A 27,773-nucleotide genomic window follows, 5' to 3' on the forward strand; every position below is an offset into this window, starting at 1 on the left:
GAGGGTGCCTAGATCAGTCAGCGGTACACAGAGAATCACTATGGTGACAGCAATCAGAGGGGGCTCAGGGGAGTGTGGCTGGGTCAGAGAGGAGGACTTGAGAGGCAGCTGACTGAGGAATCAGCCCTCACTTTGGATGATTCAACTGACAGCTCTCCCCGAGGGTTGGACCAGACCAGCCGTCCCCCGAGACCACAGGCTTTATGAAACAAGAATATGGCTATAGTGGCTCTAAAGGGTAAAAGAAAAAAGAGGGAAACAGTACAGCAGTGCCACTGTGATGTTACTACCTCTGTATCACTGGTGACAGTCAAAATGCTAAAGAAATTAAAAGATGTTCATTCTGCTTTTTGTGTTGGGACGTCTCTGTTTTACAGCTCACCACATCCGTCTGTCATTTTCTACTTTTTTGCCTTTTTTCTTGCCACATTCTGCATCCATCCATCCATCCATCCATCCTCTTCCTCTCCCCGCCTCTGTGCTGGACAGCGTCCATCGAAACAGATGGTGCTGTGTCAATACACTGCTATTTACTGCCCGCGTTCTCCCAACTCTTATCCCAGACAGTAAAAAGCACATTCAGGATGCTGGGAATTAATCCCTCGCAAAGCTGACGGAGTCATGACTAAGACACCTCCAAAATGTGATTAGAGCAAAAGCAGAGACACTTTAACAGGCTGTGCACTTTTTAAAACACTTTATTTAGGAAGAGATGTTTATCCTCATTGTTTACATCAGATGGTGTGAGTTATTACTTGGAAATGACTCACAAATTCCTGGCTAGAAAGAAGGCATCATCCTTTTTTCATTTTTATTTTTTTTGGCTTGTTTGTTCGGGAGTTGGGATCCCCCGCCATGTCTCTGCTTCGTCATCTCTGTGCCACACCCTGGTGAGGAAGAGGACAACCACCTGACCTTGATGCAAACACCAGCCTGTCCTTTCCTCTTCCCCCTGTGATGGAGAAGTGCATGTTTGAAAGTTTGTTGGTTTTATTACAGTTCATTACTTTATTCTGTCGCAGCTTCTGAGACACTTTTAGTGTATGATCGTAATATAGAAAGCCTGCTCACCTAATTTAAATCTGCATTTGCTTTTGGTTAAAGGTATGTAATTACATCCGAGAATAATGCTTTTCATTTGACTGATTCATGTTGGCAGCATGGTGAATCTAGGAGGGAAATCTGTTTTAAGTCTGAATGCTTTGGTTAGACTCCAAAGAAGAGAGAGAAAAGATGAAAAATGTAAATGTTAGGAGTGGCACAGAGAGCAAAGGGATGTGGTGCTGCTGCTAGAACAGTCTTCCCACCTTGTGGTGGTACAGTGAACTGTAGCACACGGAGTGCTTCGGCAATGGTGGAGGATGCTGGGTGATGTGGCGAGAGATGGAGGCAGGCAGGGAGGGAGGGAGGGAGGGAGGGAGCTAGGCGGAGAGTGAGCAGGAGAGAGAAAAGGAGCAAAAGGGAGGGGAGTTTAAACTAAGTGCTATGTTTTGGGACAGGCTAATCTTCTAGCAAGCAGTGTGAGGATAGAAGCACATTGTCAGAGCCGGTGTGCACGGGAAAGATAAGGGAGCCAGCCAGCCCGACCCAGCGACCCAGCGACTGCCTGTTTTAATGTGCTGACTCTGGGGAGATTTTAAAAGACAGCGTATTGACTTCTCAGACGTGTGGAGACCCTGGGCAAAAAAACGCCTCCTCTGACATCCACAGCCAGCAGAAGTGCATCACCAAGACCAAAAAAAAAGAGGACTGAAAATCACAATTCCACAAATCTGAAAGCGAAGAGGATTTTTTTTTGTCATCCTCTCCTTTTTTGAGTTAATTTCAATTTTTTTATTTCATTTTTTTTTTCTATTTACCCGGGACTCACTGACTGACTCCCAACCGAGCAAAAGAGCGGGGAGCAGAAATCGAAAAGAAGCTGACATTAAAAGGACAGACAGACAGAAAAGCACCGAAGCTGAACATGTTCGAAATAAGCCGAACACTCAACGCCGCTTTGTTGAGCAATGAGGTAAAGAGATCTGGATTTGCTTTCTTGTCCATACCTCACCTGTGTTTGTGTGCTGCAAACCATTCTGTCATGTGTGTCGTTGTGTCCATGCCTGTCTGTGTACCCCCACCCCCCCGTATGCAAGTAGCCAGAAGACAGAGGGGATGATGGATATCAGCCGCTGCTCGATTTCTCCAGCACGCTAGTTGGAACCGAGAAAGGGATTGCTTTGCTTCTAGCACTCACCCTGCCGTGTAATCATACGTGAAGAGCCAGTGTCTCGACTCTGCGATTCCCCTGTTGTTTAAATAAAATGATCCAGGTAGAACCCCCCCAACAGAGGTCTTCGTGTGAAATCGCCCACCTGGGGCTAAAACTGTATGTGTGCTTTCATGTGCACGTATGGTACGCGTGTAAATGTGTACACTTGCATGTCGGCACATGCATCAGTGTGAGAGCAAGGGGGTTCTGCCCCCCCCCCCCCTTCACTGCCCTCCTTCTTCATGCCCCCCGCCCCCCCCCACTCCCCCCCTTCTGTCCTTTACCAATCCGCCGCCCTTCCTACCTGCTGTTATCGCCTCTCCTTCCCCTCTCTCACACCCCTTTCCCTCTTCTTCCCATCTTCCTCTCAGCCCTCTTCCTCTTCGTCTCTCGTCTCTATGCGCGAGTGAGTGTGTTTTGTGGGCAGCGTCTCAAGATGATGGCGAGGTACGGGCAGCTCTCGGGACTAGCAGCCAGTGGCGTGGGCTCCGTCCCCGAGACGCACTCGCCGCTATTTCCCAGGGATCTCCTGCCATCTCCTGCCCAGATGGGCTACAGGTCACCCATGGTAAGAGGAGAGACAGACTGAAGATTGTCCTCAAGGCGAACACGCCAAATCTGAAAAGAAACCATGGAAAATTGGAGAACGCGGAAGTTAGTTTGTACGAAAACAACGTGTCGAGGAAAGGAGCAAAAGGGCTGAAGGAGAGCAATTCAATTGTGGGATCCTGCCTGTATCCCCAGTGGGTAGTATTAGCAAATATTTACATTGTTATGTTTGTTCAATTATGGACGCCTACTCTGCATTTACCCTCTGCCAGTCAGACAGTTATCAAGGGAATTTGAGGTGTTGGTGTGAGCATGCATTTGTGAGCGGCATCTAAATGGCTAATATTGTTTCTATTGTCCAATTTTGTCAATTCCAGATGAAGCTGGAGTGCTTCATATTGATTTTTAAACATGCTTTCTGGTGCCGGTTGACGACATTTTTGTACATTTAAAAGATAAGCAGTTTTAAACACATTTGCCTAGAGTTTCATTTGAAACTTTACAATCAAAATAACTAAATCTTCTGTGGCAGACGACCATTTGCGAGCAGGTGTGCACAGAATAGATTTCTGAATACATTTGATTGCGAATCATCAATCGCTTAAAGTCAAAATCCCACTAGAAATGTGACAAGACTGAGGAAATGGGAGATTTTTTTCACTCGAGTCAATGTTACTCTGCAATTTACATAGTAAAGATTACTTGAGGGAAAAGGGATTGAGAGGGAAAAAAAAGGGGCAGGAGTAAACAGTGAGCGTTTGGAAGAAAACCCCTGACTCGCCACATTAAGGCGACATGAAGCTGTGGGTGTCTAATCTGCTGGGCTCTTCATTGGTTCGATTCCCCTTCAAACTGGCTCAGATCCACACCCCAGAGCCCCCCCGAAGCCTTCATAACCTACTGTCGTGCTTCTGACTGTACCCAGGGGTTTCTGTCAAGCGTATGCAAATGCACGGCGCGGATAAGCGGTGGAATATGTCCGTGAGGAGCTGCAGAAATCTTTTTTTCCAGTTTGGGCTTTGAACCCCTGCACAGCATCATCTGTCCAGTGTTTTGCCGCTGTTATGTGGAACACAAAGCGTTGCTTTTTCCACTGCCCATTCAGACCCATAACAGTGTTATCAGCTCTTTGCATAAAGCTGCTGGGCCGTAAATTATTCGCTGAGACTAGTGGAACTAATTAGCCGAATTTATAACATTAAAAACTATTGACGTGTTAACATATTTGGATTAATTCTTTTAGCATCAGAAATCTGAAGTGATGACCAATTGTTTCCAGAGTGGAGAAGGACAAACGGTGGGCTAGCTTCAAATATGTCAAGGAAATTCTTCAGCATTAAGTAAGGGTATATAAATAAAGGAAAGATAGACGCAACGATTTCAAAAAGTAATTTCGTGTGAAGCTTTCAGTGTCATTTGTAGAATTTCTTTTTGGATCGGTCATCAGCGCATGTTCCCGTGTGTGGCTGCGCCGTTGAGCATGTGTGTTATCGCATGCGCTTGTGTACAGGCACACGTGTGCCGCTGTGCACGCCGGTTTAAAAAGACCATCGTTAAAGTGATTAATGGCGCCTTCATCAAACACAGCTAGATCATTTGCATACATTAGACAAATGTGCTGGAAAATTCTAGTGGCTGTGGTTTGCAAACCTCGGACGCAGGAACGTTTTGTTTATCTTTTTGGTTTTCTCTCTGTAACTGATGCTTCTTAAAGGAAATACGCGGCAGCTAAATGTTTGTTCTTAATAAAAAAAAATTAAAACAATTCTTTTCTTTGTATTGAAAGTTCTAGTAAATGCAATGACAAATAAAATAAAATTGTATCGTTTTGTTCGCCTTCGATTTGGTGGTTAGTTGTCTTTGCTGGAGTTTGGTGAATGTTTGCGCTCATGTGATGCCTGTAATTGTTGGTGTGTGCGTGCCCTCAGTTGTGCATCTAGTGTTTAAAGCTGAAGGCAGAGCCCTAAAAGAGCACTCAAAGAACAAATCAGTCGTGCAATAGTTGAAATTTGATCCGACTTTCCTGCATCTATGAATCTATGATGATCATCTACATTATCAATTAACGCCATCATGACCAGAAAACATTATGTACAAAGAGCTTCACATGCATGTTTTCTGTCCTTTGCAAAATGTCTGCATCTAAAAACGCACCATGCACCATTCGTCAGAGCTGAATGCAGTTAATTTGGAGAAAGTTGCACTGATTATTCGCTGCAGGCAGCTGTGTGACACGGGGCTTTGTTTAACAACTTCAATCTTTTCTGTTTTTACATTTTACTTATAAAAAACTGGGTTATGTTTCTGACATGTCTAAAGTCATTTCTCATCACAGCAACAAAAGAAATCTAAATAGGGAGGAGTAAGAGTAACAGTGGGGGGGGGGTTGGAAGCTGGCAAATGTGTTTTCACCACAGATTAGAAGCAGCCAGGAGATAGTTAGAGGTCATCTCTATTTCATAACAATAATTAGCTCCTTCCATCTGCCGCTTACCGCATTCCTCCCTTTCCTTGATTGCTGTGTTCTCTATATCCAGGAAATTAGTTCATTTATGCTCCACAACCCTGCTGTCACCGAGGCACAAACAGGTGCAGCAGGCTGAACGCCGCCGCCGCCGCCACAGAAAGAGCAAAAGATACAGACACTGGGAGACGTGATAATCCGGCTGCGAGTATTTTGGCAGCTGATTAACACTTAGATGACTAAAACAAACGTGGCTCAGGTGACATTTTTTTACAAGATTTGCGTCTCTTTTTCTGGTTTTATGATAGAGCATGATGTTCCGGGCTACAGATAAAAAGGCTCTCGACTGATGCATCCGTACTGCACGTCTTGGACTGCAGGTCTATGCGCAGCAACACAGACTGGGACTTTGTGTCGTGCTTTCAGATGATATGAGCATCGACTCTGTCATTTACGACAAACCGAGAGAGAGAAAGACGTTGTGCGAGGGAATGGGGGGGGGGGTTGCAAGGTTCAAATCTGCTGCAAGAAGTGAGCGTGCACATGTGCATGTGTGTGCGCGCTGGCTATCAGTGCTGCAGGGAGGGCCTAGTCATCAGCAGCTGAGCCAGTGTCCCGCTGGGAGCCATCACTGCAGAACGGAGCAGGTGTCTGCAGGCTCACGCACACCCACGCCCATCAACACACACCCTTTCACACAACAACACACACTGTACACAAGCCCTGCAAGCTACGCAGACTCTTTTCCCCATTCGGTCTCCATCTCTTTTTTGTTTTTAACAGAAGCCGCCTTAAATTAGGAGTTGTGTGACAACATGCTGTCTTTGTTTAAATGGCTAATATATATTTGTCTCTTTGGAAACGTGAGACAAAAAAATACGTTTGAAAATCGGTTGCGTGATCCCTACAGAATGTCAAGGATTACCCAGTCAAAGGTTGCCGGTGATGTCAATCAGAAACGGTGGACTGGTGGCTGAGATTTCACTTGAGTGGACAATACATTCACACAATTCTACTATTTATAAAAGCATTAAAATCTATAAACTAACTGAAAGCAAAAGGTTGAAAAACCCCACAATTATTAGCCAGAACTTTATCCTCAAAAAAACTCCTCTGTTATTGAAAGGTCTTTGAATTATTGATTAATTTACCCAACTTCTGCTATTACGGTATTTAGCAGGCTATGTGTTCATTTCCAGTGGGAATTTGGATTTACTTTAAAATAATAATTTCACCCAATGCTGTTCAGTCCACTTCTTTAAGAATCCCAAGGCGGCACTTTAGCTGGAAAAGTAAAATATTTACTTTAATAGTGAAAGTTTTTGCTTCTCCAGGACAAACTTTTAACTTTTACTTATTTTATTGGATGAACTGTGTACAGAAAATTAGGGTGGAAAATATTTTCAGCTACTGTTTAACAAAATGATAATAATAATGGATTGGATTTATCTGCTTCTCCAGACGTTCTTCCAATGTGTCCATTATCCATTCATACTTGGTGATGGGAACTACTGATGTGACCACAGCTGCCCCAGGGCAGACGGACAGAGGCGTGGCCGCCACTTCGGGCCCTCTGACCGTCACTGGGACATTCTTAAACCAGTGGTTTGGGAATGCCATGCTGAAGTGAAGTGTCTTGCCCAAGGACACAACAACAGTCGAGTGGGAGGGGCGGGGATCGAACCGCCGACCTGCTCAACCACCGCTAGCAATGACAGTGCAGCTGCGAAGTGTTGATACTTTAAACTTTGACAAAAGATGTGTTAGGCGCTAATGAGGCCGTCTATGTCCTTGACCTAGGGGTGTAACCATTAATCGACTTCATCAATGAATCACTTTCAATTCTTACAATCCAACCAGATCGATCTCTCTGAGGCAAGTTATTGGTTGAATGGGCTTAAACCATTTTTAAATCATTTCAAAGTAAAATCATTTGATTAAAAACGACCAATCACAGCAACAACACACATGTGTTCTCATCAAAACGGATCAGTCCATCATTCCAGTCCAATGTGTGGACAGACTTTGAATAAAGTCATGTGACCATCCAGTGTCTAGACTGTTCTAAGAAAGTTCTCTTTGGATTCTTTGGATGTGGAAAAACAACAATGGGTTGTGTTGAAACTTCACATGCTCTGTTCAGTACCAGGTACTCTCTCTGAGTCCCACTGGTTGAAGTTTTGGCTAAAGATGTGGATCGATTTCAGGTCAGAGAATCGGATTATTCTAAATGAACCTGAATCAACTCTGAATCGTATCGTCAATCATAAACTATGATATGAAATAAATCGTTCAAATGAATTGTTTCACCCCGTTCCGCAATGATTTGAACATGGTTTCATCTCGGACCTCACAATGACCAAAAAGCCAACACTGACCACCGTGTAAGAGCCGCCATGTGACATGTACAGTCACACGTGTATACAGCCATGTGATGCTGATGTTGAGTTGACAAACGCCGCCGACACTAAAACGACTCTCTGCGTCTGAGATGCAGGCATGTTGATGAACAACATATTTCTGTCTCTTCTCATAATTGATCGTTTCAAAGCCTGTGCTTTTTATTGATTCGCTAATTACTGGGGACGCGGCAAAGTATCTCCTGTCGGCATGAATAAATGATGTGCGCCTGACATGAGCATTAGTGCAAAGCACGAGTGACCACCGCATCTCGCCACAAGAAAGATCTCCGTCCTTTTCTTTGGATGTTAACTGAGTCTGGAGAATACGTGACAAACAGATAAAAGAAGGAGAAAGGGAACATTTCATTCTTCCCAACATATCAATAAACAGCATTTCCATCTGCCAAGTCAGGTCCCACTTCTGAGACACTCAACAATAAATTACTGAGCTGTTTTCATTTTATTCCAGAAATATGGTACATGTGCATGTCTCTATTTACCTTTTCATTTATAACAATTCTTGCAGTGACATAAAGTTATAAAGAGTGTGTACTCATTTCTGCATATTGTCATCTTCTCAGTGGAAAGCAATTTTGAGAGTGTCTTTCAGCAGCAATAACTCCTGCTCTTTAATCAACCGACAGCCTTGGCAACACAGAATAACTGAAACCTGTCTCCAAGCGTGTAGGCATTTAAGCTAAAACCTGTTTGGGGTTTCTTTCTTGTGTATTACACACTTACTTCTCTCCAAGCATGAAGTGACATTTTCAGAGATGGATTTGTGCAGTGTGGGCACGACTTGGTCCACTGTGCCGCTGGCAGCCCTACAAAGGACTTTGGATGGATCTAATTTTCGAAAGGTTATTCCTTATCAAAAGCCTCAGTGCAGTCATTTATGCAGATCTGATACTGTGAGATTTTTGATTAGACTCAAAACACCGTGACAGATATCAGCCCTTTCTTCTTCTTCTTCTTTTCCATCTGAGGACCAAACAGCAGATTCTTTAAGAAGGGGATTCATTTCTGTACATGACTGGAGACAATGTTTATCTGTCATTGTTTGTACGATAGTGAGCGACAGCTTTAAGTCCCACTCAGATCATCTTTTTAACTATTTTCAAAGTGTTTCCAGTGGTTTTTGAATTATAATTAAGCCATTTTTGTCGTTTTGGCATAGTTTCTGCAGAGTGGCAGAAGTTCATTCGAAATTCAGCTCTGAGTTGTGGCCGGGGCCGTTTACCACAGAGCAACCCCGCCGCCCCTTCCCCTCCCCCGCTCAGAGCTCTGTGTTTACGCTCACACCCCAACCTAACATTAGCAGTGCAACAAAAACGGCGATCAATTTTGGAGCTATGCAGCCGCACAGTTTTGAGCTCAGACGAGGAAAACAAAGACGTTCATGGATCTATTTGTCTGGAAGTGGATGCATCGGAATAGAGCGGAGCAGGGAGCTGTTGGCAGTGTAATTTCTACATAACTAATGTGATCTTTTTCAAACTGCATTTTTTCATTTGCTCCTGATTCACAAGGATTTGAAGGAAGAAAAACTCCGAAATGCGATTCTAAGCTTAATTTTTCTTTATATATGTCCTCCATCTTTAGAAACAGGATGTTGAAAACACCCATTTTTATCGGAGTGGGTCTTTATTGGAACAAAAGTGGAAAGCCCAGCACCAACTATGGACTGTGTGTGTGTGGGTGGGGGGAGTCATGATTAAAGCTCATACCAGATGGACCACAGCAGTCGCCCTGTGAGGTGGATGTACCCCGACCGGGATCAAACACTATAGCGGGCTGCTGTCCTCACACTCCCAAAGCCCACCAATAAACCCCCACAAGCTGCTGACCCCTCACACTGCAGCGCACCCCTCACCTCTTTGTTCCGCCCCTCCTTCCAACCGCTGGAATAAAATATCACCAGAGTTCAAATCATTTTACCCGTGCCTGCTCCAAACGTAACCGTACTGCAAGTCACGCCTTAAAGTTGAAAAGTGTGAAGGCTGTTGGACTCCTGAAATTGAATGCCACCCCAAACTGGGGAGCACTCTGTTGTCCAAATGGACACTAATCTTCCAGAGTCCTGTTGAGAGGACACTCTCTGTGCCAGGACACATGCTGGACTCAACAGCGACTTCATAGCTAAGCCTTTCCGGGCTTCTCCACAAACATTCCCACATTTTTCCTCATTTACAGCTGGAAAAAAAACCTAACGACACATTTTTTTAATTGAAAGCAGGGTATTTTGGTTTAGATTTGTCTTTGTCTAAATGTTTAGTAGGGATGCAAGAATTCACTTCTCCCAAAATCAGTTCAAACCTTGGATTTTGGGTCATGGTCTTGTTTTGGTTTAATATATCATTTGTGTATTTTGGAGAGAAAAAAATCTGAAAAATACCTTTTTTTTTATTTGCCAATTAACATATAATAATAAAGAAAAATATTTAAGTTGGCTTATAATAATCTAATAAAAGAATGCATGATAATAAATTATTTTCCATTTTAACATGTATTTGATACTTTCAGGATCAACATCTATTTGCAACTATTCACCCCCCCACAGTTCAGTTCAATGGTGTAACATACAGTTCTGTTTGGGAATTATGGCATCCCTTGTATTTAGCATATTTTGTGTATGTAGGTCTCTTTGTGAGACACAAACTAACAAAAAAGTAAGGCACCCATCATTATTGTTCCAAATTGAAATGCAAAAGTATTTTTGGGTGCACATAGTGACCAAATCAGCTTCTCTCATCTAGTCTGATTAAAAAAAAGAGAGAGAATTCAAGTCTGCAGTCTACAAACTTCCAGGAATACTGAACAGCTTTGACTTTAAATGAAACAGGGTGACTGTGACAAATACGGCAGAGCCCAGCTCCGGTTAAGCATTTCTGATCTGAGCAGTTTTAACTAGACAGTGGAGTAGGCAGCTTTCAAGCTCTTTCTCGTATCCACTGGCTCAGAGAGAAGACCATTTGTTGGTTTCTTAGGGAATAGATTTTCAAAATAAAATGTTATACATGTTTGCATTTAACACTAAGCCCCTGGTTTCAATTCTATAATGAAGCTTCCATCACATCGGTTGTCTCTTTATGTTAATAGATGGTGTTAAGGTTTTGGGTTTTGTTGGACATAGGTGTGTTCAAACATGATAGATGTGTCTAATATCCTTTTAGCAGCACATTGAAACTTTTATTTGACCATTATTCTCCTCTAAATGCATCGCAGGTTTTGGTCTTTACACTAAGCTGAGCTGGATTATTGGAGGTTTTTCTCTCGTCTGCTCTTCTTTAGTCTGACAGTCTTTAAGCTGGAGTGTCCTCCCAGTAGGATTTCACATCTTCTGCCCTCTGAGAGCTGAAAATGTGTCATTGTGCTGATTTTTTGCTTCTCTTGGAGATCCTTTTCCTTTCAGAAGCACGTTTTGATAAAAAAAAAACGTGGACTTAGAAAGCCTTATATTTGACCAGAAAGAAATAGCGAAAGTCTGTCTGAACATGAAACAACCACTGAAGTGTGTCAGCATCACTGTTGCCAAGAAGAAAAGATAAACATACAAGTTCAGTTCAAACCAGCTGTTGTTCAGAGAAAACCATACCTGATCAAGAGTGCAACCGTTTTGTGTCCTGAGCTCTTTGGTGCTGAGCTTGGAAAGAAGGTGAATCTCATTTGCTGATTGTTACTGGCAAAAGCTGGAGAAGTGCCAGGAGAGGAGCAGTTATCAGTCTGAGATGCTACATGGAGCAGCTAAACTGAACCTTCAAGGGCAAAAAAGAAAACAGTGGCGTGCAGCTCTGCAGAAGAGCAACCATCAAACCCGTTGCAATGGCATTCTAGGGAAGTGAGGAATCATTTTGAATTGAAATGATCCAGTTATTATTAATGCGCTGCTTTCTGAAACCGTCGAATGACTTTGAGCCTTTGAGCATATTGCTGATGCAGAATCAGTGCCATCCATGTTAGCATTAATTTGACCACAGGTGAATGCAAAGTTTTTCCAGCGGAGTATAAAAAGTTTCCCCGAGCCTGCTCAAAAGTTGAGGGATTTTTCTTCCTGCGCTTGGAGGTAACACCTCAGCTGGCGTCTTCGCGTTCCCCCCTTTCCATAGGAGTCTTATTATGCAGAGTGAAACGCGAGGCAGGTGTTAAAACACTGCTTTTGACAGTTAACAACACTCAAACCGTGAGCACCCACAATTATCGCCGCCTGCACTCTGCATTTTTAAAGCGGCTCTGCTGCACTGTGTACGCAAGTCTTTACCCGCTCTTCAGCACTTGTTATCAGAACCGCCGGAGTTACCAGAGCGTGTCCTGTGCAGCTTCTGCAGTTTCAACTCGGATTTTCAACACTCTTTTTTCAGGGTGTGGCAGGAATATGGTGTTCGAGACAATCCTGTTAAGCAGGAGAAGGTAATAGGTTTGAGAGTCGCAGGCGACTGTGCAGGCAGGGAGGGGGGAACGGGGAACAGGGGAAGTTCAAAACAGTTAGTCCGCTTGTCTGCTGTTAAAAAGAGGCAGTTTGAAGTGCGGAGTGGACGTCTTCGGTCATCGAAACTTCACCCCAACAGCAGAGATTGAACTCCAACAACTAATCTATATGCATTTGTGTTTGCTCTAAAAAGTTGTGTTTGGGTGTGTGCGGGTTCATGGACATGAGCCAGAGCCAATAATTGAGATGGGGTTTTACATTGCTGACAGGGTTTCTGGCCCTCCTGGGCTTCTGCCACAAAAGCTCTTTAAGTTGCACGAAAAAAAAGAAATATTTCATCCTTTCAAAAACTATTTAGCATCAGTCATCATCGGAGAGGCCAAATAATGCATCCAATCAGCTTTGAGGCCTTTTTATGCTTTGAAATAAAATGCTTTCATAATTAATTATTACAATCATTAACTTGATGCTTTTACTGTTGCAATGTGTAAGGTTTGTGAATAAAACATGCATTTTAAATGTTTCCTTTAAGTTGGTGTCAAACCACTCTCTGGATATTTATGCAGAATGGAGACACACACAGCAAGAAGCCTCTTTCTTCCATTGCTGTGTCGTTGCAACACAACTACACAATCAACGCAACACATTGGAGAAAACAGATGATGTTTAGAGCTAATTTACTGAGTAGCAGTAAAGCACGTTGCTTTCTAAAACGACGGTCCTGTAGAGCAATCTTGTAAAATGACATTTCAAGCAAGATAACAGTGGGAGACTGTTTCCACTTTCAAATCATCTTCTCATTTAGAGGAAAAAAAAGGTTATTTGGATCATATTACAAGAGGAAAACAACCTAAAAACACTGCCCATTATGAAATATGAAAGTGATTCTGTTTTTTTGCTGTTGTTGTTGGAAAAAGCAGAGCACAAACACATTTGCACACACCTGAACTGTCAGTTGCTGGAATGTTCTGTTTCCACAAAGGCAGCAGCGGAAACAGACTTTTGCAGAACATTTGCGAGGCGGCGGGCGGGGGGGCGGGGGGTGGGGGGTGGGGGGGGGTTGTTTCTTGGCGGATCCACAGCAAAGCTTTTATTAAATACAAAGGTCAGAGAAAAAAGATAAAAGCCGGATAGAAGAAGACAAAGAGGTTTGTTGCCTGCATATCTCTCTGCATCCTTTTTCTCAGACGGAAAGAAAGAAACGGAAATCCAGACTTCAAAATGTAATCAGTTGTCTTCGCTTCCTTGTGTTGGTCTGCCTAAACGGGAAAAACAGTTTACATGAAACAAGGCTGAGCTTGTTCAGCCTTTTGCCCCCGTGTGTTTTTGTGGGTTGAATGTGTGCTTGTGTGTTGGTGTCAGTCCTAATTGAAGGCGTAGTAAGGATTCTCATTAGTATGTCAGCCACATGGTTCCGCTAGGCTAGCTGGTTAGCTGTAGCCAACCAGGCAGGTGGAGAGGTCAGAGAGGAAGCAGAGAGACTGGGGAGCCACGGTTCAGAGCTGCCTTTTTATCTGCCAGACTCTCTTCTGGGTTTTTTCTTCTCTTCTTTTCTGTCGGAGCTCATTTGGGAGCTAATGTATGCACCTGTTTGAGCGTTTGCTTGAAATTCATGATTGGCAGATGTGTAAAGAAACGAAGCATTTTGTAAATATCACATGCAACCTGCAGTGTGACATGATATTGGCTGTAAAATGATCAACTGTGGGCATCATTTAGCTCATCGGTTTGCAGTGGAAGCCTCTTTATACTTAATATTTTTGGAATATGTTTCCTGTTTTGCTCAAGGCTTTTAGGATGCATCATTGAAGTGGCTGAGTTATCAATTAATAAATCTATTTCAGTTTGTCCAACGGTTCACCTCCACTTCACTTCCACATAAAAACATAAAAGCTTGATAACCTTTTCTTATTCCATATAGCTGCTCTTTTGCCTTTATTTTTATTCCCGTGTGATACGCAATCTGTTTTTTGGAATCCATAAATTTCTCTTTAAACATATGTTTGTTTGTTTTTCATTTGTATTGGCTTAACGCTGCAATGTAAAGCTGGAAGCAAAGAAGGAGTCTGTCAAGCTAAAAGCAGCTTCACTAATTCTGCATTAGCTCTGCCAGGCGTCCACATTTGAGAGGCATCTGAAAGAAAAAAAAAGCTGAACCGCTGACGCCCTCTTAGAGCTTTCTGGTCACAGAAACAAATGAACCTGATGATGGATAAATCATAATATTACATGCATTTACTTCGACTTTTTGCTGCTTGAGACTCTTTTTATCGAAGATGGGCTTTTAAATGAGAATTGTACACCAGTTAAGGGCTATAACAAGCCTCAGAATGTGTGCACGTGTGTGCATGCACATGCTTTTGTTTGAATGATCAGCTGCTTGCTTACCTGCTGCCCGCCTGCCAGAAATCTGCTTTAAAAGGAGGCAAGAGCTCCCTCTTCTTGTCTGCCTGAGATGGGGGCCAGGTGGATGATGGCAGCATGAGGCAAAGAGAATCAACTCATTACAGGCGTTCTTTTGAAAGAACCCCTTTTCATTATGACATGATCATCATTAAAAGGCCTAAATGACAACGTGAAAAAATAGGAATTTCAAAGCAGGGCAAAGTGGAGTTGAATGCACCAAGGAGGAAATGTTTTTGGATTGGTGGGGTGGGTTTTAGTGAAGATGGGGGCTTTACGCAGCTGTTTTCAATAGTTTGTGTTTAATCCGCTGCAGTAATTTACAGTCCAATTTAATTGACCTAAACATGTGAATAAGGATTATATACCTTTACATTAAAAATGGACAAAAACGAAGCTTTCCCACAATAAGATGATCATAAATTAGCAAACGGCTTATTGAAACGTTATTACCATTTCTACCGTTAATGATGCGCTTACCTGTTCTCCGTCAACCCCCCTTCCCTTCAATCTTGGGGAGGTGGGCTGCCCCTCCCGCACCTCCTCAGCCAATCAGAGCGCGCGCGGACGGTGACTGGACGCTCCATAATTGGCTTTTGAGGAAATTCAGGGGAAGCCTGCTGTCATTGTTTTGCTTTTGAGTGGATCCTCCTCGTGTTTGTCAGATGTTTTCCTGAAAGCCCTCTGCTCCTCATCCTCCTCTTCCTCCCGTCTGTCTGGACGCTGCAGGTCTTCGCTCCGTGTAGTTTCTGGTTCCGCTCGCGCGCCTCTTTCACCGCCGCTGCGCATCTTCCACTTTTCCTTTCTCCGTTTGTTTGCCGGCAGTGAACTCCTCCAGACCGCCAGCCTGACATAAGAATGGTCATGGTGAGTAAAGGCGACATGTCGTGGAGCAGACCTCCTATTGCCCTCATCCTTTCTTGATTTACGCAGAAAGAAACCAAGTAGTGTTTCTTTAAGAAATGCATCAAAACAGTTTGTTTCATTTTCAGATTTTTTTCTAAGTTCTTAGCTGCAGTCAACTTATATTTTCTGAGATGTTTTGGTTCTTTTTTAATTGAAATTGTCAGAAAAAACCCGCCTTTCCATCTGGCTGTGTGTGTAAAAGTGTTTGTGTTTTTGCAGAAAAAGAACTATTGTCATGTAATGTATGTCTCATGCGCCGCGTGATAGCTCATTTCTATACACAGAGAGCAAAGGCATCTTATTTCCATAACGCCCGAGGCTGCAACCCCTCCGCCGCGCGCTGCGCGCCGCGCGCCGCTCTGCCAGGCGCGCTCGAGCGCAGACTTCAGCAGCGATTGATTGTTTCGCCGGGATCCAGAGAGCCTTTTCTCTGCCAAAGCAGCCAGAGGTTGACGTGTGCCGACGAGGGCGCGGAGCCAGCCAGAAAGCGAAGGTGTTAACACCGGGGGAGGGAGGGGAGGCCACGGGCTGACGGGCAGGCCGGGAGCCAATCGAAGACTGTACAAGAGCGGTGGGCGGGGTTGTGTGGGTGGGATCTGACCTTCCGGCTGAGCAGGTTGATTGGGCGGGTGGTGGCAGGGAGGAGGAGGAGGAGGGGGAGTCAGGGAGGCTTGCTGCAGCCTCCTCATCCAGACTCATCATTCTCCTCACAGCATCCGTGGCAGAGAGGGATGTCTGCGCCGCACAACTCCTGCACGCCGTTCTCCGCTTCGATCCAACACTGAAGAGGCGACGATAAGAGAGGCAGAGTTAGTGCGAGGCAGGAAAATATATCCAGAGAAAAAAGTGAGGCAGGAAGAGTTCAGATAGGAGTTGTGGGTTCCTCCTACGTTGGCGCTGGTTGTGTGTGGAGAGGGAACACGAGACAACGGCCGGCATCTCTCAAATGGAGTGGAATGGGTTTAAGATGGTAAGGAAGGCTATGAGCATTCTGCCCTTATACTCTTCCTCATCAAGAGCACTGGAGAGGCTAGAGCCGCTTGTGGTTTGGAATATATTCCTCACCTCATCCAGAACTTGTGATGCTCTCGGCTGTGATGGTGTTCAGCTATTTCACGCAGAGAATGTTAAGTTCTACTTGCAGGGAAAAGGTTAGGGGGGGGCGAAGCTTTGTGGAGAGAATGAGAAATGAAGGAGGGCAGGGACGAAAAGCCAGATGTCATGCAGGCGGAGTGGTGGAAGCGGAAGATGGGAAAGGGAAAAGAGGAGGGTTACCTATTCAGTATTAAAAGCACGATTGTGTTTTTTGTACCCCACCCTGCCTCCCCCACCTCCACACAACTTACTCCACCACGACGTTGCAGCAGTAGCGCAGTCCACATTACTGATGCTGAATGTGATGCACGTTTTGAAAAACACTTTGCAAAGTAAGGCGTTGGAGTTGTGGTTTGGGTCGGAGAGGCTGCAGTCTGCAGCGAACGGCGTGAAATTGTTGCTCCCCAGAAAGACAATACTGGAGGAGTGTCAGCATAAGCTATCTGCTTAGCTCACCATCCTGACACTCACTTTAGCATTGCATTCATTTTGCCATTCATCCATCACACCCAACCAACAGACTGAAAGTAATCAAATGAGGAGGCATTTTATCATGCTGTCGCCTTTACCTGTCAGAAATAGCAAGACAGATTGGTATCTCATCACCAGCAGTTTTCTGACTGGAGGCAGTTTTGCTGCATTTTTTTTTCCCCAGCGCCTCCATATGTTTCCATAAAGGTTTTTCTAGTCGTGCAAAAAGTGGACTGACTCACTCCTGCATTTGCATGAAGAACGGTGAAACCATTATTTATTTTGTCAGCAGCTAAATGTTTTATCGCACGCTGGCTTCTTTCCATCAGTTGTCATCAAAATGCTAATTGAAATGGAGGCAGTTTCTCTGTTTGGTGTTTTAGCATTCGTCTCCAGCTGTTTCACCATCTCGCCTCCCTGGACATTTCGGGCTGCAGCCTCGTGTCAGCAAATGTGTGAAAGTGTGGCTGAAATAGTGTTTAGGAACTCAGTCATGACTGGAGGAGGAAGCACATTTGTAAATGTCTTCAGTAAGCATTGCACACAAAGGGTTGATTGATTTTTGACCAGAATGAGAAGAGGAGAAGGCCATTCTGGTCAAATAAAATAAAAAAAACGGAGGCATTAGATGAGTTTGCACCATGAAACCTCCTGTTGGGAACCAGTGGGGAACCTAATCTAGAGACAGGCCACAGTTTTATACCCCCACCCACACTCACACACACACATATACATTGGCTGGAACCCCCTCAGGCAGAACATCATGTGCTCCAAGGTTATACATCAATGCTAATAGGATGGGGTGTGTCTGGAATTTACTAGCTACAGTCCACCAAATACGTGCCGGGTAATTTATATGTAAGTGGAGATCAAAGGCAAACAGGATTAGCATGAATGTGGTTATTACATGAGTCTCATTTTGAAGAACAATAAAGGAGATACCGAAGGAAAACACATTTCCAAACTGTAGTTTGTGCTGTGTTTGGAGCATGTGCAGCTTTACTTGACTGTGACTGTGTCAGGAGGCTGGATGTATGTCCAGATGCAAAGTGACATGCTTAACTAGGCCCTGATTAAACTTCAATCCAATGTAGAGTGATGGACAAAGAGAGAAATGTCAACCGCTCAGATAGAAACCGTCATCTTCTCTCTTGTGTTGATTTCAAACTGTAGTGTGCGTGCATCACAGCTTTTTCTCTGTCAGCTGTTTTGCAGACTTAATTTATACTTTTCTACGTAACACAAACATTTTTTTAACGTAAATTAATAGAAAACATTGGAAAAAAGGAGGTAAACCCCGACGTCTTTTAGTGATTATGTAACAAATGTTTATTCCAGCTTCCTGTTTAGTTGACTGCAGGTGTAAAATAAGCAGCCATGTTTACAGAAATGTACTGAAGTACGGCTTCAAAGCAAATTTGGATTTCTGAAAACTATTCAAAATATGTTGGGTCAGCTGACATCTTATGGTACGGAAAGACCGGGCGTGCGACATGCATTCAGGAACGGGCTCAACATGCATTCTATGCTCATTTAGCCCACGGTGTTCACACTGGACAAGTAGGAAGGGGCTTCTTCTTCTTTTTCTACTTTTTACTACCACATGTCTGCAACCCGAGGTTGGCAGAAGCTTGGCATGAAATGTCGAAGTGGTGCAAATCTTGCATGTTTTGTGCGTAGCGTCCAAAAACGGTTGTAGAAACTTGAGTAGCTACGCGTGAATGTGAGAATGTGTGAAACACTTGAACGCACGTTGCTGAGGGGATTGTGAACGTAGCTTCAAAAAGTTCAAGTCAGTGCATGTCCGTGCCAACAGGGGAAGGTTTCTTTAAAAAGTCTAGTGGGGATTGGGTCTAACAGACACGTTGAGGATTTGGAGGACGTAATAATTGATGCTATTTCCACTTGATCCACAGCAGTGAAGCAGTCCAATGTTACAGAGGTTTCTATGGATGCCTCCAGTTCTACCGCTTCAGCTGCTCTGGGCTGATAGTAGGAATAACTTGATTTAACTTATGTCTAATATTTGAGATTTTACTATTGAAAAATGTAAGAAAATCATCAGAGCTGAGAGAAACAGGAACATGTGGTTCTACTGAGCTCTGACTGCGAGTTAATCTAGCTATAGTGCTAAAAAGAAATCTTGGATTGTTTCCATTTTCTGATATTAAGGTTGAATAGTACTGGCTTCTAGCTCTACGCAGAGCTTTTTTTAAATATAATTTAATAGGCTATGTTTCCAGGTATTCAGAGACTGCTCAGAACCGGAGCGGCGCCATTCTCTTTCCAACCTACGGGTCACTGTTTACGTGACCGTGCTCTTCTTTTAGGGGGCTTATTTCTTCCCCAGCGGCAAATGCATTTCCCATAAGTGTCTTTAATTTCACTTCAGGGATCCGTCAGTAAGTTTGAATGACAACAGTAGAACTGATGAAGCCCAAACTGAAAACCTGCTTCAGGGAGCGCGAGACCTCATTTTCACACATGAATCCACCACCACAGAGTCAAGACTTTAACCCCCCCACTGAGGATATTTGGGGAGCGATGGAGGGAGGAGACCTCACTTTGGAGTGGAACTCACTCATCATTGATGCAAGTTCTTGGAAAACAGTGAAAGCTGGATGGAAATAAATGTCCACAGAAAGAGAGTCGGTGCTTTGTCCAAACCAAAGAACGTCTATTGTCCAGGTTCTAGTCAGCGTTGATGTCATAGTTTCAACCCTAAATGCAGGTATTCCATATTTCTGAATGCCAAGAGTCGGTAACAGTAGCTTTTACAAAAACTAAATTCGAAGTAGTACATTTCATCATTTTATTACTGCAAAAATCAAAATCATTCAGTTTTTAGATTTTACGACAAAGTTCATGTGTGTAAAACCCAAAACGAAGAAGCAAAGACAAAGTCAAAACAACTAACAGTCAAAACAGGCAAAGCTTCAATAAACTCTATACAGAGTTCCATAAAAGGGACACAAGTATGTGTCACAACTGTTTAAAACTTAAAAAATGAAAAACTATTTGTCAAAAGAAACTATTTGTCATTCCGACATGACTGTGAACAGCCAAATTATTCATTTCCATCCTGATTTGTTTAAAATAGTCTGTTTTAGAATGAACTGATCAAATCCTGAGTAGATCAATACTTTACCAACATCCACAGTTACATCAGAGGAAGGAGGGTTCTGCTTTAAGGTTTGCAAGTCCTGGTGAACTATTTCTACTTCATTTTAGCGTCTTTTAGACCCACAACACATTTTAACGTCCTGAAGGTACTCTTACTGTAAATGCCGCGTGGCTAAGCTTGTGATTGCACGAATGCGAAGGACGTGATAATAACAGCGTTGTTGAATAATGCCTGCTGTTTACTGTAGGCCACTGGGTGATTATTGTTTTCCAGCATATGGTAAATATGCTATACAGACTTTCATAAAGTGCGTTTTGAACAAGGCCAAAGAGAGAAAATGAGCTGGATGAAAGTGCTTGAGCATTCTCGTGCTTTGAATAAGGTTGCACCAGTGAATGAGGTTCTTTAAGAGGTAAGGTGGTGGACTAATAATTATTATAATAATAACTGCTGAATTATCTTATTGTATGTAAGAGGTAGTGGCGCACGACTCCATGTCCTCCCGGGATTCCTGTACTGGTATTATCCTCTGTAGATTGATGTGAATAGACTCAGTCAATGCAAGTCTAGCTTAATGCACTATATAAGGCAGTGCCATTTGTGTTTGGGGTTTGTGAGACACAATTCCAAAATCCAGTGCCCAGAAAATTTCCCAGAAGTTTCAGCAAAAAACTGGTGCGCATTGATGCTCTCTAGATTGGAGAATATAAACCACAATGCATTGCGTTTGAATGATTTGTCATTTAAAAGACATGTATGGATTGTTTTTATAAGTCATTAAGGTTTTCAGCATCAGAACACACTGGGTTTATAAACAGTCTTCTTAAAATGTCTATATTTATTGGGTTTCAGCAAATAGTTGAAATCATGTTCTGCGTTTTAAAAAAAGAAAAGAAAGGCAGTGACATGTGTCTGAATTTAGCTAAATGGAAACTTGGTCTTTCAGGAGTTCAGGGTAAAGTTAGTGAGCTCAGACATTGGCTAAAGGACTGGTCAGATGTTGCTTACCCATGAGCCTTTCTGTCCCGTGTCTTACTCTACACTGATTTCTGGAATTTACATTTAGTACAGGAAGTCCAGTACCTTTTTCAAACACTGGAGGCTGTGAATGAAAAAGTAACCAGACTCAAAGTCATAGAAATATCATCACATCTGTTTTTTAGTATGAAAAACTGGATAATGTCCCTCAGAAATGGAAATGGAATAGAGCCACCTGGAGCTTTCTTTGACTCCCTTCTACTTTTATCTACATCCAAAGAGTTTCCAGTGGTCTTTAAATTCTGATTATGCAAAACAACAAAAAAACTTGTGTCAGAAGGAATTTCTTAAAAATTCACCGCTGACTTGTGGGTGGGACTATCAGAGTGGAGCAACCCCGCCCCCTTTTTCCTTCCCATTCCTTTGAGCTCTATGATTAACCCTTGTGCTATCTTAGATGACCCCCCCCTTCCATTGAGGTGTTCTCCCTACCATGACAAAGGTGGATAAAGGTGGGAAGATTTCATGTAATCCATGGACACCAGTGAAGATCACAAATCATTGAAGAAAAAAGGTTCAGAGCACTGTCTAGTGGGTCTAGATGACCCGACTTCCGATGTTAAAGTGCCTAGGATAGCACAAGGGTTAAGGAGGAGCACGGAGCGTTTTTTTTCGTCTGTTTCTTTATTCAACGATTTAAATGTAGAAATAGAAATGTGATTATTAGCTAAATTTTCTTCATTTCCACTATCAGAAAAATGCCTCAAGAACATTTTAAAAACATAGTTTTCACCAGAGTGGATCTTTAACATAAACAACCTGTGGTTTCACCACTTTAGTAAAAGCTGGAAAAACAGGATCACCTGGGTTTCCTCCACTGTTGGGGTCACGGAGGTTTTGGGCGTCATTACTAAAACAACTGTGCCCATTTCAGGGCTGGATTCTAAGATGATGGAAATTCAAACCATTGCAGCGCAGAGCTAATAGGCAGCAGCCAGTCAGCTGTGAAGACCCATTCACTGCTGCATCTCAAACTGCAGACTGGAAAGAGCTGGAAGGTGGATTCAAGGATGGAGCTGATGACGACATAAGCCAAACTTTAAGTTATTTACATTACTTAAGATGAAAAACTCCTGCAAAACTGTTTTTCCACATGTACACTCACAACAATATAACAATATTTGTTAAAGGAAAAGATGAAATATATGCCTTTTTGAGGAAAACCACAATTAAAACTAAAATATCTCAGAAAATCCTTGTATTACCAAGCTTACATGGGAACATTTTAACTGTAAAATAACAATAATTCTGGAAAAATAAATATAACTGACTGATTACAAAGCTCACTTATCTTTTTGTAGCACGGCACCCAATGTCTGTGCTTTTGTGTCATCACTTTTGCTTGTTGTGCGTTTGTGTTGTGTCAGTCAGAGACATTTTTTTCCATTGTTTTTAAACGTCTTTTCCTTTTTCCTTCAGACAAAAGCTAGATGGAAGCAGTTAATGAGGCAAAAGCCTGTTTGAATAAGAAGCCACTGTAACAATCTCTGTCCCAATTAGCACGCTTTGGTTTCTAAATATTCTTTTTGTGTAAAGCCTAAACATACATGAAGACTCACAAAATGGTTACATTAAAAATTAAATAGGCTTCCACAGCGATTTCCCTTCATTTATTTAACATGTTGGTTTTTTTCCCTCTCTTTTTAAAAAGCTAGAAATCTGAGAGGCATGGCGAGGCGTTCTGCTGCGAGGGGAGCAGCATTCACAAATACTAGACCTAATTCCTTTGGCAGCAGCTCAAACTGCTACAGACAGACACATAATCAGCTGGGGAGTGTTAGCGCCTCAGCCCACGAGCAAACACAGGACCGAGCCCTTGTTGTGCATCGCTGCTTTTGCAGAATAAATATCCCGGTGGAAAATAGAAAGCAGTGAAAGAGGCATTCGTGTGTGTGTGGCTCTTTGTTCAGTCAAAAATTCAGAATGCAGGAGGAACACTGGTTTTCTGAGCCACTACACTCCTCTTCTCTATCCACTCCTAGCCTCATCTTCCTCTGTTCTCGCCGTCTCCCCTGTACTCTGTGTGTTTTTGTATTCATACAGATGTTTGAATTTGACTGGCACTTTCTCCCGAGACCGTGCACAAGCAGCCGACTTCTCTCATCTGCAATTTGCATCCCAGGGAAAAACTGCAAACAGAGGAGCACGTTGGGGGGGGGTTGTGCACGCGCTCAGACGCACGCCTGTTGTTTGGCTTCAGCTGCTTAATCAGCGCCGCTACCGTGTGATGTTTAAGGGACGTTTCAAGGTCACGCTTTCGACAGGCCCCGCCCGCTTCTTACATATTAAACATTCATATATTTCTGTAGCCGGATGAATTATAGATTGAACATGCTACTGAACTTGCTACAAAATGACACCACTGCGGTGTGGAATAGACATATTTGGGGCTTCAAACAAAGGCTTTACACCTGCCACAAGACATCTGCAGCTCTACGGCACGCTTAAACTGTGATTACATGACGGACTGATGGGACATTTTTGAAAAGTCATGTCAAACATCAGCCGCAGCGTCGGGATTTGGAGGCATTTTAGAAAAGAGGAAGGAGCGTCTCGCTGCTTTGTTCCTGAAGCACCACAGCGAACTGCCGGGATCGTGGCTGCATCCATCTGTCGTCTCTCTGAAGTTATGCAGACCCGTCTCGCTAATGAAACATTTAACTATATTTCAACCTCTTTTCTTTTTGAGTGAGAGCAATTACATGGTGAGGGATTCTTAATGAATAATTTGTTTTGATGAATATTTTCTGATCATTTCAGCCACATTTTTTTGCATTGAGCGCTGCGCAATTTCTGGCATCTTACTTTCTTTTATTAAAAATAGTATTTAGAAGTGCCGTTTTATTTAAGTTTAGCATCTGCTCATATGAAAAGCTGGCAGTATTTATTCGATAAGAGAAACTACTAATGACAGGTATTTTTGTCCCAAAAGAAATGAACGATTACAGTGGCAGTTTTTTCCAGTTCCTGAGAGCGGCGGATCAGACATGCAGGGAAAGTGATTCCAATGCTTATCAAGTCTGATAGGCGTCACCAGAAAGCAGGATCAGCACCTGCCGGGTTTGTGCTCGGCGTTCAGAGAGGTTCTGCTAAACAACTGAACGGTACTGTTTGTGCTTTCAGACTGAAATGTTTCAAAGATTGTAGCAATCAGCCGCTACATCTCCCATGTTGTCCTTACTCTATCCTCCAGTCCACAAAAATCGTTTCCTTTGGGTGTTTTCAAAAGCTCTTTACTAAACACGAGTGCACGGAGGGTTTAGTTGTCATGAAATTGGCCTCGTTTCTGAGCCGGTCTAGGTTTGTAATTTGCTGGGCGCCTGTTGCAAAGATCGACACAGTTCTCCCCAACAAACATTGTTGTAATCGGAAATGGATGGGACGTTTTTTATAAAAATTCCAATGGCTCCTTGGTCTTGGAGAAATCAGTCATTGTCCCAACATAGTTTTCCCCAACAAACATTGTTATAATCAGAAATAGAATTTACTTGTCTTTAATTTTTTGTGTGAAAATGCTCACTTCCAGATCTTATTGGTCCGCGACATATCACTCATTTGAGACACAACTTTTCACAAAAATGTGCACAAAAATCCACTTCCATCAGAAATGGAAGTGGATTTTTGTGGTGAAATATTTCCGGTATCTCCTTGGTCTGACACAAATCACTCGAAAACACAAATTTTCCCAAAAACATGCAAATTAGCATAAACATTTTTTACTTTGAATCCTACAAAATGAGTATTGAAAACTTGCTGGGATTGAAAACATAACATTGGGAACCTTTTGAGACAGACTTGACATAAATCTATACCATATATTGACTTTGACTGCTTTAAAATGATGACAAAACCAGCACTTTGGAAATAGTTTGGTGATTTCCTGGCTAATGTTTCAGCTTGTGATGAAATTACGATGAGTGCAGCGTCGTTTGAAACCTAAGTTATATTTGTATGAACGATGCAGATTTTAGAGCTGGTTATTTGATCACAGCACTCAAGAGAAGAAGACAATTGACCAAAGGATGAGTATAACTTTCAGCTTGTTGTTCCATCACTAATGCATTTTGCTCTCATTCAACTACTTGATTTATTCATTGCCTCCATCAAGCTGTTAACTCATTAGGACAGATGACGGACGGCTGTCCTTTTCCCTCGCAGTTATTTGATTATACGCGCTCTGGTTGACACATCGGTAACCAGATTAAAACAAACACACACCTTCATGCTCTAACGTGCGCTCACGCCATACCTAGGTGAAGAATTACTCAAGCACAGTGGTCATGCGGTGTCTATGTTATTTAGCCCTATTCCTTGGCTGCCAGGCAGACGCTCACAAACTCCCAAGGCGGCTGCGTCTGAGATGCAGCTGATGGGGGAAACTGTGATTAGATTAGGTGGAGCTCTGCCTCTGCTCAGCAACCAGGCGAGTGCGACCCCCCCCCCCCACCCCTGCTATTCTCTGTGGAAGTGCTGTACTGGAACTTTTGTTCTTATCGTGTGCCTTCAGGCTGTGCCTGGCTTTTTAAAATACCTTTTCAACAAAGCTAATATTACCACTTCAACCCTCAAACCAGTTTTAATTAGAGCTCCTCTCGTGGATTCTGCTGGAAATTGTGTTTGGCGATGGGAATTTACAAGTTTTGGATTTGGCTCTTTTCAACTTCGGGAGGTTTTAATCGGCGAGCCAACAAGCAAGAAGAAATGTTTAATTGGGAAGCATTGAATTAGATTTGGTTCAAATAACATATCTCTGCTAAAAAATCCCGTTGGATGAAGTGGTAGTTGAGAACTACCCTGATTTGTCTTTTTGACTAAGTATTTTGCAAACAGAAAGAGCTTCCCTGTTAATGCCGGTGCAGGTGCACCACTGCGGTTTGTGGAGGGGGTGTCCCTGCTGAGAGCTCACAGGGATGCTGACTACGTTGGACCTGCCTTACCGGTTCACCTTCTTCCCCGCTATAGTTTCTGTTCCTGCCCAGCTGAAGGCAACGACGGCTGAATTCAGAAACAAACGAAAGGAAAAACTGTGAAATTATAAAGTTGAGCAACCAAATCCAAATGGAGATAAGTAAAGTTTTAACAGTACTATCAAGAAACCCCCACCTGATGGACAGATCCCATCTACAAACCTCCAACCTCATTTATATTTAGTTCAGTCTTGAATTGCAGTTAATGAGACATTGATTTGGTCTCTCTAATCCATCAAAATGTCCAAAGTGTCTCATCCGATCACTCTAATCTGTCGCACTCAGCGATCGCAGCAGGGCAGACCAAGATGGACAGCAAAGATAGCGGCTTGTCTGAGCGGGAGAAGTGACAGTGAAACAAAGGCTCGCGGGCCGTTGATGGGGATTTGATGTTGTTTGAAGGATGGGATGGCGCGACATTGACTTTCAATGTCACGATTGAGTTGAGAGAGAGGGTTCAGGCGTGTGGTGTACGAGGCTGTCATTGGCACAAGAAGGGATCGGGCCAGGGGACAGACACCCCAGGCCTTCAGTTCCAAGTCCCAGGCCGCGATGCTGCAGGCCTCAGCCAAGAGCTTGGTAGATGTCCAGCTGATCCCACACCCCCACTGGGGGAAGAACCGCAGAGCATCAGTCACAAACTGACTAGAGATGCTCGACACTTTTCTGCATGCGTTTGTGCAAAGTTGGGATCCAGCCAGTGAACGCAGGGCTTTGGTTCCGCCTCCATTGTTACCTTTACTGTATGAGAGATCACTGACTGAAAAATATATTTACACCTTAAATAGGCAGAGCAGCTTTATTTATAAAGCACAAATCAATCACAAATTGATGCAGTTCTTACACTAAAAAGCAACAGACAACAAATTATCTACCTGAAAATCATAAGTACTGTAATCAAATTTAACAGCAGGGCAAATGCGACCTCTGTAGAGGAGATTTCTCCACCGCAAAATACTACTGATTTAATTCTACTAACGAAAAAAAACAAAAAACTCTACCAATGACTGTATGAGAACTGGACTGAGTTCCAAACAGGAAGTACGCGCTGGCTCCAGGAAGCCAAAATCCCATAGACCTGAATGGAGAAACAGTCATTCTATCAGTCAGAATAACCCTTCTTAGTCTGACATCGTTTATTACAAGTTCTTGCTAATTCTAATTTTCTATTTCATGATATTATTTCCGTAATGCAAGTTATTTAAGTTATAAACCGACCAAATGGATGTGATAAAAGCTCAAAATGTTTGATTAACAGATGACTTGTAGTCTGCCCTCAAGTGGTAGTGGTATGGAATTCCAACAAGCTCACTCCTGATTGGCCAGAGTGGTGTCCATAGAAGTTTGAACATTGAATGAAAGTCTGTCTAACGTCCTCAGAGGTAAACCAGGGATTTTAAATGCAAACATTAAACATCTAAAAAGAAATGATTGACAAGCAGTCTCTCTATATTACAGTTCTTTAGATGATATAGATCCAATTTGGAAGAGCTCTTTGAAATAGGCCCCGCCCTCCCTTCACCTTTGACCCGGCGTGCATGGATTACCCCCATGCTGTGTGTAGGATATTTGCATCGATCTTCCCGAAAGCCTGAGAAATCACAAAAGAGGAAGCAGAGAGGTGGAAAAAAAAAGTCAAGTCAAAGTTAAATGAAAAATTGCTTACATACACGT

General features: G+C 43.0%; 1 protein-coding gene across 12 annotated transcripts in view; it reads left to right on the forward strand.

Annotated features, from left to right (window-relative positions):
* Window positions 1–1,468: 1,468 nt before the first annotated feature.
* The window catches only part of elavl4 (ELAV like RNA binding protein 4), an 88,036-nt gene continuing 61,731 nt past the window's right edge, over window positions 1,469–27,773 (forward strand). For 2 of the 12 annotated variants that reach the window (XM_020702749.2, XM_020702753.2), the window contains exon 1: window positions 2,577–2,822. In XM_020702749.2, the coding sequence (XP_020558408.1) occupies window positions 2,691–2,822 (132 nt within the window). In that variant the 5' untranslated portion in view covers window positions 2,577–2,690. Of the gene's footprint in view, window positions 2,015–2,575; window positions 2,823–15,033; window positions 15,366–16,071; window positions 16,375–27,773 lie in introns of those variants that run through there. The other 10 variants (XM_011474549.3, XM_011474552.3, XM_020702754.2 and 7 more) reach the window with 9 other exon arrangements.

The sequence above is a fragment of the Oryzias latipes genome, chromosome 4 (genome assembly GCF_002234675.1).
Source record: "Oryzias latipes chromosome 4, ASM223467v1".
NCBI classification, from domain to species: Eukaryota; Metazoa; Chordata; class Actinopteri; order Beloniformes; family Adrianichthyidae; genus Oryzias; species Oryzias latipes.